This window comes from Schistocerca gregaria, chromosome 4, assembly GCF_023897955.1.
Source record: "Schistocerca gregaria isolate iqSchGreg1 chromosome 4, iqSchGreg1.2, whole genome shotgun sequence".
Lineage (NCBI taxonomy): Eukaryota > Metazoa > Arthropoda > Insecta > Orthoptera > Acrididae > Schistocerca > Schistocerca gregaria.
The window spans coordinates 430,133,063-430,148,233 of NC_064923.1; the positions used below are offsets into that span (position 1 = coordinate 430,133,063).

Here is a 15,171-nt window from a genome sequence, read left to right on the forward strand (position 1 = left end):
TTACATTTCTTTCGTAAGCTCTCATTCATTACTGTTACTGATTGAATCTTGGTTAATTATGTATACTGTATACCTAGTAATGTTGTTCTGTTTTTGGCAAGGAATTTTTTACTGGTGTAAGGTATAGTGCAAAATGTATATGCCTTAGAGATAAGGGCATGCCATGAACAGTATCACCAAAGCATGATACCGTCTGATAACTTTTTTGATAGATAACAGCCCACAATTGCTTATTTTGAGTAAAGTGTGATTGGTACGTGTGCCATAGCTGTATTTAGGTTCTGAACTTTCTATTAAATTTTGCGACCTACACATTAGTTAGAAGGGTAGGAATGAAAGTAGACGATGAGCGTATATATTGGATATTAAAACAAAATGGTATTGCATTTCCTTTGTCTCTGCAGTACGGGCTATAGCTGTGGTCTTCAACATGAAGTGGTACTTCATGAACTGACATAAAAACAGCAACAGTGCTGCAAAAAATCAGTGCTGATTAGCAGAAATGAGTTTTCATTTTACAATGTTTGGAAACAAGTACTGTTCAAAGAAGATGCACCTGGCTGAAATATTTAAATTTTTATTAAGTTTCTTATAGTAGAGCAAAAATTGTTTGATGCAAATATCGTACATAGTATTTTGTTTAAAGTTACTTATTGCAGTGTAGAACAGCAGCAGTCTTGTGAAGTTTTTCTCCTCTCCAGCCGCAAAATGTAAAGCCAAAAAACTCTGCGCTGTGGCATTCCTCCACTTCTGAAAATGCATAATACTTGCTATGCCATATGCTCTATACAGGAATTTACTGCCAGCCCACACTGTGCTATTTGACTGCTGTCATTGTGTGACAGGGCTGTTTCTTCTCTGTTGAAGTAATGGTACTTCTTCATGCTTTTTTTGTTCCTGTTAATACACATTGTTAAACAGAGTATCACTGTTTGGCTGCACTGTCAAATGGACAGATATAAGTTCATTTTTTTAAAAAAAATATTTTTTTATGTAACAAAACACAAACCAGTGTATCCTGTTTGGCATAGGCATTGCATGAAACATAGTGCTCAGTGTTTGATTTGTGCTTAGTCCTAACACATTCCATGAACAAAAAAAGGGGATGGGGGCAATATAAACCAATCAAGAAAAGTCTGACATCATCTGCAGATCTTGAATATGTGTGGGTGTAAATTCAAGGGAAACAACATAGAATGAAAGAATAACCATGTTTCCTGCCTCTTCTTTGATACCATGTGATCATATGGATACTGGATAATCATTGCTATACATCTCATAGAGGACACAAAAATTGGTGTCCTCCATACTGAACCTTCTGCCTTGCTTACGGTGTGAAGGGTGCAAGTGCATCATCATCTTACCAACAGTCACTGTTCCGGCAATATTCACTTTAGGTGACTGTAGGAGTGACTTTACATAGGCATGGACTTCCTCCTTAAACTTCAACTAATTCTTCATCTCTAATGTTGTTGGTGGTAATGGTACATTAAATACATAATAGTCCTTCCATTAATTTGTCCTTCAGTCTCCCTACTGTCTCACCATTCCTTAACCCCTCCCTCCCTCCCTCCCTCCCTCCCTCCCTCCTCTTATATTTTATAGTGACTGTTTGTCTTGTGTCATTTCATTGTATGTAAGGATTCACTCACTCAATGTCAACTCTTATATTTAATAGTGACTGTTTGTCTTGTGTCATTTCATCGTATGTAAGGATGGTTTCATTCAGTCTGTGCACCATTACAGGTATCATCATGCAGTGGAAGCAATGAAGCCCCCCACACAACCAGCAGCAAAGGGCCGTGGTGGCAAGCAACAGAATGCCCCACCTCCCCGTGGGCAACTTCGATACCGACTTACGTTCAACCAAGAAACTACGTTATGGGTGAACTTACTACAGAACCTTAAGAAAGAGAATAAATTACCGGTTATTGCATTTACTTTGTCTCGAAAGCGATGTGATACCAATGCTGAGAACCTTAAAGGCATAGATTTCACAACTGAGAAAGAAAAATGGAAAATATCACAGTTCTTCCAGAAATGTTTGCAGAAACTGAAGGAACCAGACCGGCTTTTGCCACAGGTGTGAATCTATTATGAAATGTTATTTTCTCACTACACCAAGGACTTTGCTCTAGATCTGCCTCTTCCTCATCCCCCCGTCCATCCCACCACCACCACCACCACCATCACCACCGTCCATTCCACTACATCTATTCCAGCATTTCCTAACAGCTGTACTAACATGCTCAAAATCGTTTTACACCACTCTCATGACTTCCATGTGTTTTTCGTTTATAAAAATCAGTTAAATCTTTCTCAGCATCCTTTCGATGACAGAAAAAAGCTACAAGCCACAACCTGGGTATAGGAGTAAAAATATGTCTTTGTGAGAACTACATTCCACACTTAAATCAGAACTGTGTTAACAAAAAAGACTTTTCATATTGGTAACACACAGAAGACATTCATCTTAAGCAAGTAAGTACACACAGACAAGGCAGGAAATGGAAAGTACTCCAGAGTAAGTATATCAGTCAAAGCAAAGACATTTCGCACTTTTTGTTGTAATCATCAACTATTTGCGTCCCCACATCTTCATTCTCAGTACAGTCCCATAGAGCACACTGTATCTTCTGTCGTGAACAGGACATTGCTGCTTGTGTACACTTTTAATTCTTTCAGAATGCCTTGAAGGGCTTAGACTGTGTGTGCGTTGTAACTCCATGGCAAAAAGGAGTGTTAACATGGGACAGATTGGCATGCACTCACACCAATGTCATTTGAAGAAATATAAAATATAAAATTGAAACTTCCTGGCAGATTAAAACTGTGTGCCCGACCGAGACTCGAACTCAGGACCTTTGCCTTTTGCGGGCAGGTGCTCTACCATCTGAGCTACCGAAGCACGACTCACGTCCGGTACTCACAGCTTTACTTCTGCCAGTACCTCGTCTCCTACCTTCCAAACTTTACAGAAGCTCTCCTGCGAACCTTGCAGAACTAGCACTCCTGAAAGAAAGGATATTGCGGAGACATGGCTTAGCCACAGCCTGGGGATGTTTCCAGAATGAGATTTACACTCCGCAGTGGAGTGTGCGCTGATATGAAACTTCCTGGCAGATTAAAACACAAAATATTAAAGACCTGGTTCATAATAGTCATCCATAGTCAACAACCTCAGTTGGTGCTCACGGCCTACAAACTGTCATTCTTACGTATCCTAAGGAGAATGCAGTGGAACTGTACACTGTCTTTTTTTATGCAACTGTAAGAGCTATATCAACCCAGATGGTATGCAACCATCTTCACATGATCAATTGATCCATTACAAACAGAAATGCAAAATCCACAGTATTGTGGCATGCAAAAAAGATAAATAAGGGTGCACTCGGAATGGAACCGGGTTGAGTTGTGTCAGGTGCTCTTCAACAACAAGTGCTGGAGTTGCCTGACATCTGATGATCATATGAGATTGTGGAGGTGACCAGATGACCAATACATTTCTCAGACCTGTAGTCCCACAGCTTCAACACAGAGATGACTCAGTCATTTATTGAAGTGGTATTGTATACAGGTGTTAGTGCTTCTCATCACTTTCGAGAATAATGTGAGGACTGTGCAGTGGTATGACAGGATCCCATAAAACAGCATTTCTCAACCACATACCGGTGTGCCTTGAGATATTTAATGTCTTATGATTTGCCACAAATAAAATATCTAGAATATAAAAGATTTGTCACCAAATCAATTCTCGGAGTAGCCCAATTTGCAAGAAATCGCCCATCATTGTATGTGATTATAAACATAATAATAATATAATAATAATAATAATAATAATAATAATAATAATAATAATAATAAACGGGTATGTACTTTAGGCATTTGCTCTTTTGCATCTAGCTAAAACCTCACATTTAGGGACTCGCAAAAGTTTGAAACATATTTTGGTGTGCCCCAAAGAAAAAACTGTCGAGAAATGCAGCCCTAGACAATTGTCCACTCCTACAGCCAACTATCTGGTAATGGGTTCATCATTAAAGGCAATGATGCACAAACAGCCTATATCATAAGCAAATGGGAGGTAGTAATCAAATGAGAGAAATGGCCTGCAAAATCTTGACATTGACATGGCTGAACATATCTAGGACCATTTGAAACTTGAAGTGCATTGTCACAGGAATTGTCCTCACACACTGGATGACCTTAGGACAGCTGCCATTGACAATGGAACAGGCTTGGGCAGCAACATCTCATCCACATTATGGACAGCGTGCCAAAGAGATTCCAAGCATGTTACAGTGCACAAGCTGAAGCAACTTTGTATTAAATTTTACCCAGCTGTAGATTTTGATTTAACAAGTGTGTAAAAGATGTACAGTTTTTAATAGAATGCTTTAATTTCGATTTTTGCTCCATTTTATTGTGCAGCAAATTATTATTTTTATGAATTTTTTCTGTATAGCTTATTCTTTCATTCCATAATTTCTTTGAATCTAGGCCAAGACAAGTTCAAGAGCATAGGCAGTGCAAAACTTTTTAAAAAAGTTTATATTATTTCCTTCCACATTCCGTTCTTTGTTGTTACTGAAATCAAGAAGTCATGCAAACAGTTACTTCCTTTTTATTACACTACTATAATATTACAGCACATTTATTTCAGAGTAGAGAAATCACTGTGTTAAAAATATCTAATTTTCCATTTCAGGTTGTGAAAATGCAAGGATTACTGCAAAGAGGCATAGGTATTCACCACAGTGGAATTTTGCCTATCCTGAAGGAAATTGTGGAAATGTTGTTTCAAAAAGAGTTAGTGAAGGTACAATGATAATACAGAGCAATAGTATATTGTGCTTTTATATGGTTTTAAAGAAAATTTCCTGTCTTCTTCTTCTTCTTCTTCTTCTTCCTCCTTTTCCTTTTCTTCCTTTTTTACAGCCTCATTGGACTATTTCAGCCAGTCACTTTCTGGTTATCTTCTTAATTAAGTTTTCTTTCCATATCTTTTCATTGCTTCTGGTTTTTTTGTGTTTTTCAGTTGCTTTAAATTTTTTTGTTTTGTGACCAAAAAAGAGATTCTTCTCTTCTGTATGGTATCAGTAGTTGGCCCCTATTCACTGTGCACCACTTCATCTGGCACTACCTGCCACTGTTTATCTTTTTGATATTTATTATTTATGCATTTTCTAGTTATTATTCTCTCTTTTTAGGATTTTGTCGATTCTGTTTTACTGAGTTACTTAGGAAATAGTTTCACTTCCATTTGTTACCTCTGGTTGAACCACCATCTTTCAGTATTTAATTTAATTTTGGTTGATAGACATTATTTACTGCATGTAGACCATGTTAATTTGTGATCTTTTATATTTGACTTTCTGTAAATACAAATTAATTTAATATGTAGAATTGTGAAGCAAGCACTGTGAGGAAAGGCAAATGATCGGTTACTAAACAGATGAAATCACAATGATTACACTCTGTTACTGGCTGAAGCTTCAGTTGTGACTGACTGTCTTTCACACATTTGTGAAAAGTACAGATTATTAAAATGTTACATCCATATGGAGCCATTGTAATTTTGATGAAGAGTTTGCAGTTAACAGTCAAGATGATGACTTCTCTACACCATTAGTCATGTGGCTGCATATCTATTTATTGTCAAACAATAGAAATTCCAGGATGGAATAATGACCATGTTCTGATAACGGAAGATTGACACTCACCGTATAGCGAAGATGCTGAGTCGCAGACAGATATGATGAAAAGACTTACACCTGTTGAGCTTCTGGCCAAAAGGCCTTTTTCTAAATCTGATAAAAACACACACACACACACACACACACACACACACACACACACAAATTACTACTGTCACAGCTAGTAGCCATAGACAGTAGGTGTGTGGGTCTTAGTCTTGTGTGTGTGTGTGTGTGTGTGTGTGTGTGTGTGTGTGTGTGTGTGTGTGTGTGTGTGTGTGTACTTAAGAAAAAGGACTTTTGACCAGCAGCTCGACATGTATGGCAGTCTTTCTGTTGTGTCTTTCTGCAACTCAGCATCTCATGTAGATGGTGATTATCAATTTTTCCTTTTCATAATATTATCTATTATAATTTTTGTCTCAGCTACGTGCTTCAATATACAAATGATTATGAAATTAAAGTAAACATCTGAAAGAAGAATACAAATATTATGGCACTGGATCATCTGTAGTCAATTTTAAGACTGTAATTGGCCATATAATAGATATACACAACTTGTAGATTTTTTAGAGAGGTATTTTATACCATTTGCCAACCCTTTCATCAAACAGTACTGTTTACAATCATAAGAGAGGAAATATGCCATTCATTTTCTATTCTATGTGGCCACAGATCCCAGGTAATGTTAAAAGTTCAGTGAAAGAATAGATTGAAGGAAATATTTGTTTCTGTGTTTGCCAAGAATCATTAGAACTGAGCTATTAGTGTAAATCTAAGCATTTCCATCTCAAAAGAAAGCATTATTTCATGGGGCAAAGCATCTTTATCATAGGATGCAGTAGTTTGCATAAAACATCCCCTCCACACACACACACACACACACACACACACACACACACACACACACACACACATTGCATTGACGTGCATACAGACACAACAAAAAGACTACTAAACATTTAGGCTTTCAGACAAAAGGCCTTCTTTGGAAGTAGAATATTGTTTTGTCATCCTGGACTTTCCTTTATTTAAATAAGTTCCTACTGAGCTACATCTTTGTTGTAAGTAAATTATGGAATGACCCATCAGATATTATTCTTTTTCTCTATCATCAGTTGCCCTGCCACCTGGGATTGTCAGCATTTCTGTCATGTTAATTCATTCTGGATGATAAGAGATTTGAAGAGAACCATACAGTTGCAGATGTTCTATGTTTACAGCCTGCATAAAGTTGAGACTGCAGAAATAGACTGCTTGAGATACTGTTTAGGATAGTACAGACTGTTGCTGTAGTAAGTTTAGAAAATTACAAGAAAACACATAAATGAACTGCATTGCCAGAGAAAGATAATCTTATTTTGGTTGATAGAAGTGTGTGTTGTGTCTTTTACTGTATTCAGTCAACATTCTGTTTTAAATTTGGCACTTACAAGTATATGTGCTCACTTTCAGAACTGCCATGTCTACTGCTAAGTAACTGGACAAATTATGACTTGTTAGCATATACAGCACTTGAGGATGGCCTGTAAGGCCAAAATTGGCCTATCAGGTGAAAATAAAGTAAATGGATGTAAACAACAGCTGAGGTGGAACCATGACAGTGTCCTTCAATTTCTATAATCGCCTGTTCACAAACTCCTTAATTTTATGAAATATGGCGCTCTTTTTCTGACATATGATTTATGTTTTTGCAGTTACTATTTGCTACTGAAACATTTGCCATGGGTGTGAATATGCCTGCACGTACTGTGGTATTTGATGCCATTCGCAAATTTGATGGTAAAGAGTCAAGGGATCTCCAACCAGCTGAATATATTCAGATGGCAGGAAGGGCCGGCCGAAGAGGTCTTGATGCTACAGGAACTGTGATCATAATTTGCAAAACTGATGTTCCTGGAGAAATGAATCTTAAGAATATGATGTTGGGTAAGTTGTATTACTTACGTATGACTGTTCCTTTTATATTAAAGTTCACACTGTAATTAGTAAATTTATAACTGACCAATTGAAAAATATTGAATATAAGTTTCCTGGTTAGCTATAGGCAATAATGTCATTTTTGAAGTCGGTGTGATGTAGAAAATCCATGCTGGAATATAAATAATGCAAGGAATAAAGACACACAGTTAAATTATTCCAGTGCTACATCCCAACTGTGGAGCAAGATTATATTGGGTGTAGTGGATGTGAGGAGGAAGGATGTGGGAAGGGGAAGGTTGTGAAGGATGGCTGACAGCTTGCAAGGAGTAGGACACAAATGTGACATCTGTGAGCTCAATCTGAAGCAGACAGAATCAGTTTCGTGTGATATACACTCCTGGAAATGGAAAAAAGAACACATTGACACCGGTGTGTCAGACCCACCATACTTGCTCCGGACACTGCGAGAGGGCTGTACAAGCAATGATCACACGCACGGCACAGCGGACACACCAGGAACCGCGGTGTTAGACGTCGAATGGCGCTAGCTGCGCAGCATTTGTGCACCGCCGCCGTCAGTGTTAGCCAGTTTGCTGTGGCCTACGGAGCTCCATCGCAGTCTTTAACACTGGTAGCATGCCACGACAGCGTGGACGTGAACCGTATGTGCAGTTGACGGACTTTGAGCGAGGGCGTATAGTGGGCATGCGGGAGGCCGGGTGGACGTACCGCCGAATTGCTCAACACGTGGGGCGTGAGGTCTCCACAGTACATCGATGTTGTCGCCAGTGGTCAGCGGAGGGTGCAAGTGCCCGTCGACCTGGGACCGGACCGCAGCGACACACGGATGCACGCCAAGACCTACGCAGTGCTGTAGGGGACCCACCGCCACTTCCCAGCAAATTAGGGACACTGTTGCTCCTGGGGTATCGGCGAGGACCATTCGCAACCGTTTCCATGAAGCTGGGCTACGGTCCCGCACACCGTTAGGCCGTCTTCTGCTCACGCCCCAACATCGTGCAGCCCACCTCCAGTGGTGTCACGACAGGCATGAATGGAGGGACGAATGGAGACGTGTCGTCTTCAGCGATGAGAGTCGCTTCTGCCTTGGTGCCAATGATGGTCGTATGCGTGTTTGGCGCCGTGCAGGTGAGCGCCACAATCAGGACTGCATACGACCGAGGCACACAGGGCCAACACCCGGCATCATGGTGTGGGGAGCGATCTCCTACACTGACCGTACACCTCTGGTGATCGTCGAGGGGACACTGAATAGTGCACGGTACATCCAAACCGTCATGGAACCCATCGTTCTACCATTCCTAGACCGGCAAGGGAACTTGCTGTTCCAACAGGACAATGCACGTCCGCATGTATCCCGTGCCACCCAACGTGCTCTAGAAGGTGTAAGTCAACTACACTGTACTAGTACCGACATTGTGCATGCTCTGTTGCCTGTGTCTATGTGCCTGTGGTTCTGTCAGTGTGATCATGTGATGTATCTGACCCCAGGAATGTGTCAATAAAGTTTCCCCTTCCTGGGACAATGAATTCACGGTGTTCTTATTTCAATTTCCAGGAGTATATGATGAAGTCGAGGAGTTGGTTGGGAAGTGGGGGAGCGGAGTTTGCAGAGGAAGCAGAAGACTGCAGAGACTCCTGGCTTCTGTCTCCTCTAGCCCCTTCCCACACTCGCACCCACACCCACTCCCATCCCTGTCTCTGTGCCCCTCACATCTCCCCGTTACCTACACATTCTCCACATTCATTCCTTTCCGCTTTCCTCTCTAACCCCTGCCCCTCCCAACTCATCATATGTGTTACACAACTCCCTGTCAGTGCCAGGATGAGTGCACCTTGCACCGTGCTAGTTCGAATCTTTTGGAGTGGGTCCAACTGCAACTCTTTCCTCACCCAGTCACTCCTCCTGCCTATCACCTTCCTCCTCTCCTGCCTATCACCTTCCTCCTCTGCACCTGACACACAACCCCTCACCCTAGTCAGTCTCCAGCACCGAGAAAGTGTGTGTGTGTGTGTGTGTGTGTGTGTGTGTGTGTGTGTGTGTGTGTGTGTGTGTGTGTGTGCGTGCGTGTGCGTGCGCGCGCGCGCGCGTGCGTGCAAAGGAGGACATTGTCTGAAAGCTCAGCCACTTTTCCAATTTTGTTTATGTGTATGTCATCTGGTCAATGTTTCAGCTATATGGTGAACAGTTGCCTTTACTCCTAGCATCGTTTGTAAAGTCACTTTCTTGCAGATTTGTTACTAGCTCTGTTCAACAAGGAAAGAATTAGAGTTTGTCTAACACTATCGTAGGAGAACCTGGAATTTATGTTTCGATTCCACATTCACAGCACAAATCTGAGAGAAGGAAGATTGATTTGTCAGTGAAAATGTCATCAAAAGATTGAATATCCACCAGTTAATTTATTAGCGTTGGTAACCTCTGCTATCATATGTAATGTGTCCTGTACATAGTAGCAGATTTTCTTATTGTGAAATGTGTGAGTGGACATTATTGGAAACAAGAATGCTTGGCATACTGTCCATACTTAAATGGAAAGGGGTGAGTGGCAGGGAATCTTTGCAACTATTACATAGCCACTGCTGAAGTCCAAAGAAACTCTTGGAAGACATCCTAGTGGAAGAATTTATTTTTCAAGAATGTTTATTGATGCCTTAGTTATTTAGATTGAATGATGATTTTGTTCTGAAAGCCACATTTGACAGACTGGATGAAGAAATTTCTTCACAAAAGAAAGAATTAGAGTAGATAGAAATGTTATAAATTTTTTGTCAGAGAACAATTCTTTAGCATTTCATCAGCAGCTTTCTGTACTAGTGACTTGAATCTTAAGAAGACTTTCTCAATTGCATGCTGAGGACACTGAAAATGTGTAGGCATACAAAATGAAGAATTTTTTTTCTGTGATGTTCAAATTTTTGTCATAGAAGTAATGATTGTGTTTTTGTAATCTGAGAGATTTGCTGGATCCACCCCGGAAGTTTTATGGTACTGAATTCGAAGTTCTTGCAGAAACTGAATATACTTTCCAGTACAAAAAAATTCTACAGTGGAAAGCTCCCTATGGCCTTTGTCCATTGCTCTCAAGTAATTCAGTAATATTTTAAACTTATCTTCACATATTTCCAGCATTGTGGAGCTTTGTTTGTTTCTAGGTAGACACTTAGATCCTCTTCCAAAGGAGTAGTCTGTGTGCCAGCTCCAAGTTCTTCTCTTTAGTTCATCTTCTAGCATTTTCACCAAGACAGACTCCACACACATTCATCACAGCCATTTACTCTTAGGAGACTTTATATGCAAGCTGCTGGAAAAGTGACAAGTAGAAAGGTGTACACAAGGTAAAGATTTACATGAAAAAAGTATAATTGTGAACATATATAAAGTATTAATTGTTAGCTAAAAACACTGAGACACAGGAACAAAAAACTATCATTCACCAATGAAAGAGCTTACAGAAACCTCATTCAACTGATTCTTGAACCTTGCTCAGCAGATTGAGACCCTTAATGGGTAAAATTTAATAGACGAACTAGAGAAGATTGAAAGAAGTTAAGCAGGTGTCATCATTAGTTTCATTTAGTAAACTTGAGAATATCACAGAATTGCTCATCTAACTCCAATGGCAGGTGTCAAAAGAGAAGTGTTCAACCTCATAAAGTGGATTACTGTCACAATTCCAAAAATGCCCTTCCCACTGCATGTATTGTGTGCAATGACCATGGTAGTAAAATCAGATAAATTCAGACTCATACCAAGGCTCATAAACATTCATTCTTTTCTGAACATCATTTTCAAATAGAACAAGCAAGGTAGGAGGGAAATGGTAGTGTTACCCAATGTACCCTTCACCAAACACCGTAAGATGGCATGTGAAGTGTAGATGCAAGTGCACTGTGTATTTTCACTCTGGAGTGAAAATGCAGACAGACACAAAATAAACAATATATATCTACATATTATACATATCTACAAATATTCTTCAAACACCAAAAAAACTGTTGCCAAGGAAACACACTACTCCTTTAAACAGTTGCATAAAAATGCTGATATGGCTCTCTGAAGGTGGTCACAGGTCACCAGCTCAGCATGGCACAAAATTATCAGAAACATAATTTCATGTTCAAGTCCTTCCCTGTTTGTGACAGAATTACTGTGTCATTGCCAAACCTCAATTTTTTTGTTTTTCTCCCTGGACTTTAATTCCTACTCCAAATTTTTCTTTTGTGCCCTTTATTGCTTGCTCAATATACAGGTTTAACAATGTATCATGGATAGATTACAACCCTGCCTTGCTCCCTTCTGAACCACTGTTTCCCATTCATGCCCTTGACTTTTATAACTGCCATCTGATTTCCCCACAAAGTGTAAATAGCCTTTTGATCCTTGTATTTTACCCCTGCCACCTTTAGAATTTGAAAGAGAGTATTTCAGTCAACACTGTCGAATGCTTTCTCTAAGTCTATAAATGCTACAAAAGTTTGTTTGCTTTTCTGTAACCTATCTTCTGTGACAAACCATAGGATCAGTATTGCTTCATGTGTTTCTATAATTCTGCAGAATTCAAATTTATCTTCCCTGAGGTCATCTTCTATCAATTTTTCATTCTTCTGTAAAGACTTCATGATAGTATTTTGCAACCATGATAGGGTTCGGTAATTTTCACATCTGTCTGCACCTGCTTTCATTGAAATCGGAATTATTCTGGTCTTGAAGTCTGAGGGTATTTCGCCTGTTTCATACATCTTGTTTATCAGATGGAAAAGTATTGTCATGGCTGGCTCTCCTAAGGCTAACAGCAATTCTAATGGAATGTTGTCTGCTCCCTGCTCCTTGTTTCAACTTAGGTCTTTCAGTGCCACGCAAAATTCTTTACGCAGTATCATATCTCCCATTACATCTTCATCTACATCTTCTTCTACATCTTCTTCCATTTCCGTAATATTTTCCTGAAGTATGTCACCCTTGTGTAGATCCTCTATATACTACTTCCACTTTTTTGCTTTCCCTTCTTTGCTTATGACTGTTTTCCATCTGAGCTCTTGATATTAATACTGGTGGTCCTTTTTCTCCAAATGTGCCTCTAATTTTCCTGTAGGCAGCATCTATCTGTCCCCACGTGATATATGCTTCTAAATTCTTACATTTGTCCTCTAGCCGTTCCTGGGTAGCTGTTTTGTATTTCCTGTCAGTGTCATTGTTTAGACATTTATGTTCCCTTTCACCTGCTTCATTTACTGCATTTTTATATTTTCTCCTTTTATCTACATCTACATCTACATGACTACTATGCAATTCACATTTAAGTGCTTGGCAGAGGGTTCATCGAACCACAATCATACTATCTCTCTACTATTCCACTCCCGAACAGCGAGCGGGAAAAACGAACACCTAAACCTTTCTGTTCGAGCTCTGATTTCTCTTATTTTATTTTGATGATCATTCCTACCTATGTAGGTTGGGCTCAACAAAATATTTTCGCATTCGGAAGAGAAAGTTGGTGACTGAAATTTCGTAAAAAGGTCTCGCCGCGACGAAAAACGTCTATGCTGTAATGACTTCCATCCCAACTCGTGTATCATATCTGCCACACTCTCTCCCCTATAATGCGATAATACAAAACGAGCTGCCCTTTTTTGCACCCTTTAGATGTCCTCCGTCAATCCCACCTGGTAAGGATCCCACACCGCGCAGCAATATTCTAACAGAGGACGAACGAGTGTAGTGTAAGCTGTCTCTTTAGTGGACTTGTTGCATCTTCTAAGTGTCCTGCCAATGAAACGCAACCTTTGGCTCGCCTTCCCGACAATATTATCTATGTGGTCCTTCCAACTGAAGTTGTTCGTAATTTTAACACCCAGGTACTTAGTTGAATTGACAGCCTTGAGAATTTTACTATTTATCGAGTAATCGAATTCGAACGGATTTCTTTTGGAACTCATGTGGATCATCTCACACTTTTCGTTATTTAGCGTCAACTGCCACCTGACACACCATACAGCAATCTTTTCTAAATCGCTTTGCAGCTGATACTGGTCTTCGGATGACCTTACTAGACGGTAAATTACAGCATCATCTGCGAACAGTCTTAAGAGAACTGCTCAGATTGTCACCCAGGTCATTTATATAGATCAGGAACAGTAGAGGTCCCAGGACGCTTCCCTGGGGAACACCTGATATCACTTCAGTTTTACTCGATGATTTGCTGTCTATTACTACGAACTGCGACCTTCCTGACAGGAAGTCACGAATCCAGTCGCACAACTGAGAAGATACCCCATAGCTCCGCAGCTTGATTAGAAGTCGCTTGTGCGGAACGGTGTCAAAAGCTTTCCGGAAATCTAGAAATACGGAATCAACTTGAGATCCCCTGTCGACAGCGGCCATTACTTCGTGCGAATAAAGAGCTAGCTGCGTTGCACAAGAGCGATGTTTTCTGAAGCCATGCTGATTACGTGTCAATAGATTGTTCCCTTCGAGGTGATTCATAATGTTTGAATACAGTATATGCTCCAAAACCCTACTGCAAACCGACGTCAATGATATAGGTCTGTAGTTAAATGGATTACTCCTACTACCCTTCTTGAACACTAGTGCGACCTGCGCAATTTTCCAATCTGTAGGTACAGATCTATCGGTGAGTGAGTGGTTGTATATGAGTGCTAAGTAGGGAGCTATAGTATCAGCGTAATCTGAAAGGAACCTAATCGGTATACAATCTGGACCTGAAGACTTGCCCGTATCAAGTGATTTGAGTTGCTTCGCAACCCCTAAGGTATCTACTTCTAAGAAACTCATGCTAGCAGATGTTCGTGTTTCAAATTCTGGAGTATTCCATTCGTCTTCCCTGGCGAAGGAATTTCGGAAAACTGCGTTCAATAACTCCGCTTTAGCGGCACAGTCGTCGATAACAGTACCATCGGCACTGCGCAGCGAAGGTATTGACTGCATCTTGCCGCTTGTGTACTTTACATACGACCAGAATTTCTTCGGATTTTCTACCAAATTTCGAGACAATGTTTCGTTGTGGAACCTATTAAAGGCATCTCGCATCGAAGTACGTGCCAAATTTCGCGCGTCTGTAAATTTTAGCCCATCTTCGGAATTTCGCGTTCTTCTGAACTTTGCATGCTTTTTCCGTTGCCTCTGCAACAGCGTTCGGACCTTTTTTGTGTACCACGGGGGATCCGTTCCATCTCTTACTAATTTATGAGGTATGAATCTCTCAATTGCAATTAAATTCAATACCTCTTGTGTTATCCAAGGCTGTACTTTCACCTTGCTTTCAATTGTTTGCAGTGCCAGCACAGCAAGGCCATTTTGGTTGATGTGTTACAAGGCCAGATCAGTCAATCATCCAGACTGTTACCCCTGCACTACCAAAAAGGGTGCTGCCTCCCTTAAAAAAACCACACATTTGTCTAGCCTCTCAACAGATACCCCTCCATTATGGTTGCACTTCCAAAATGGTTGCACCTATAGTACGACTATCTGTATCCCTGAGGCGCACAAGCCTTCCTATCAATGGCAAGG

At 40.3% G+C, this 15,171-nt stretch overlaps 1 protein-coding gene across 1 annotated transcript in view; it reads left to right on the forward strand.

Moving 5' to 3' along the window:
• Window positions 1-15,171, forward strand: part of LOC126365886 (helicase SKI2W) — a 155,122-nt gene that overhangs the window by 52,476 nt on the left and 87,475 nt on the right. The window contains exons 9-11 of the mRNA XM_050008586.1: window positions 1,747-2,083; window positions 4,709-4,819; window positions 7,394-7,625. Coding sequence (XP_049864543.1) covers window positions 1,747-2,083; window positions 4,709-4,819; window positions 7,394-7,625 — 680 coding nt within the window. The remainder of the gene's footprint in view (window positions 1-1,746; window positions 2,084-4,708; window positions 4,820-7,393; window positions 7,626-15,171) is intronic.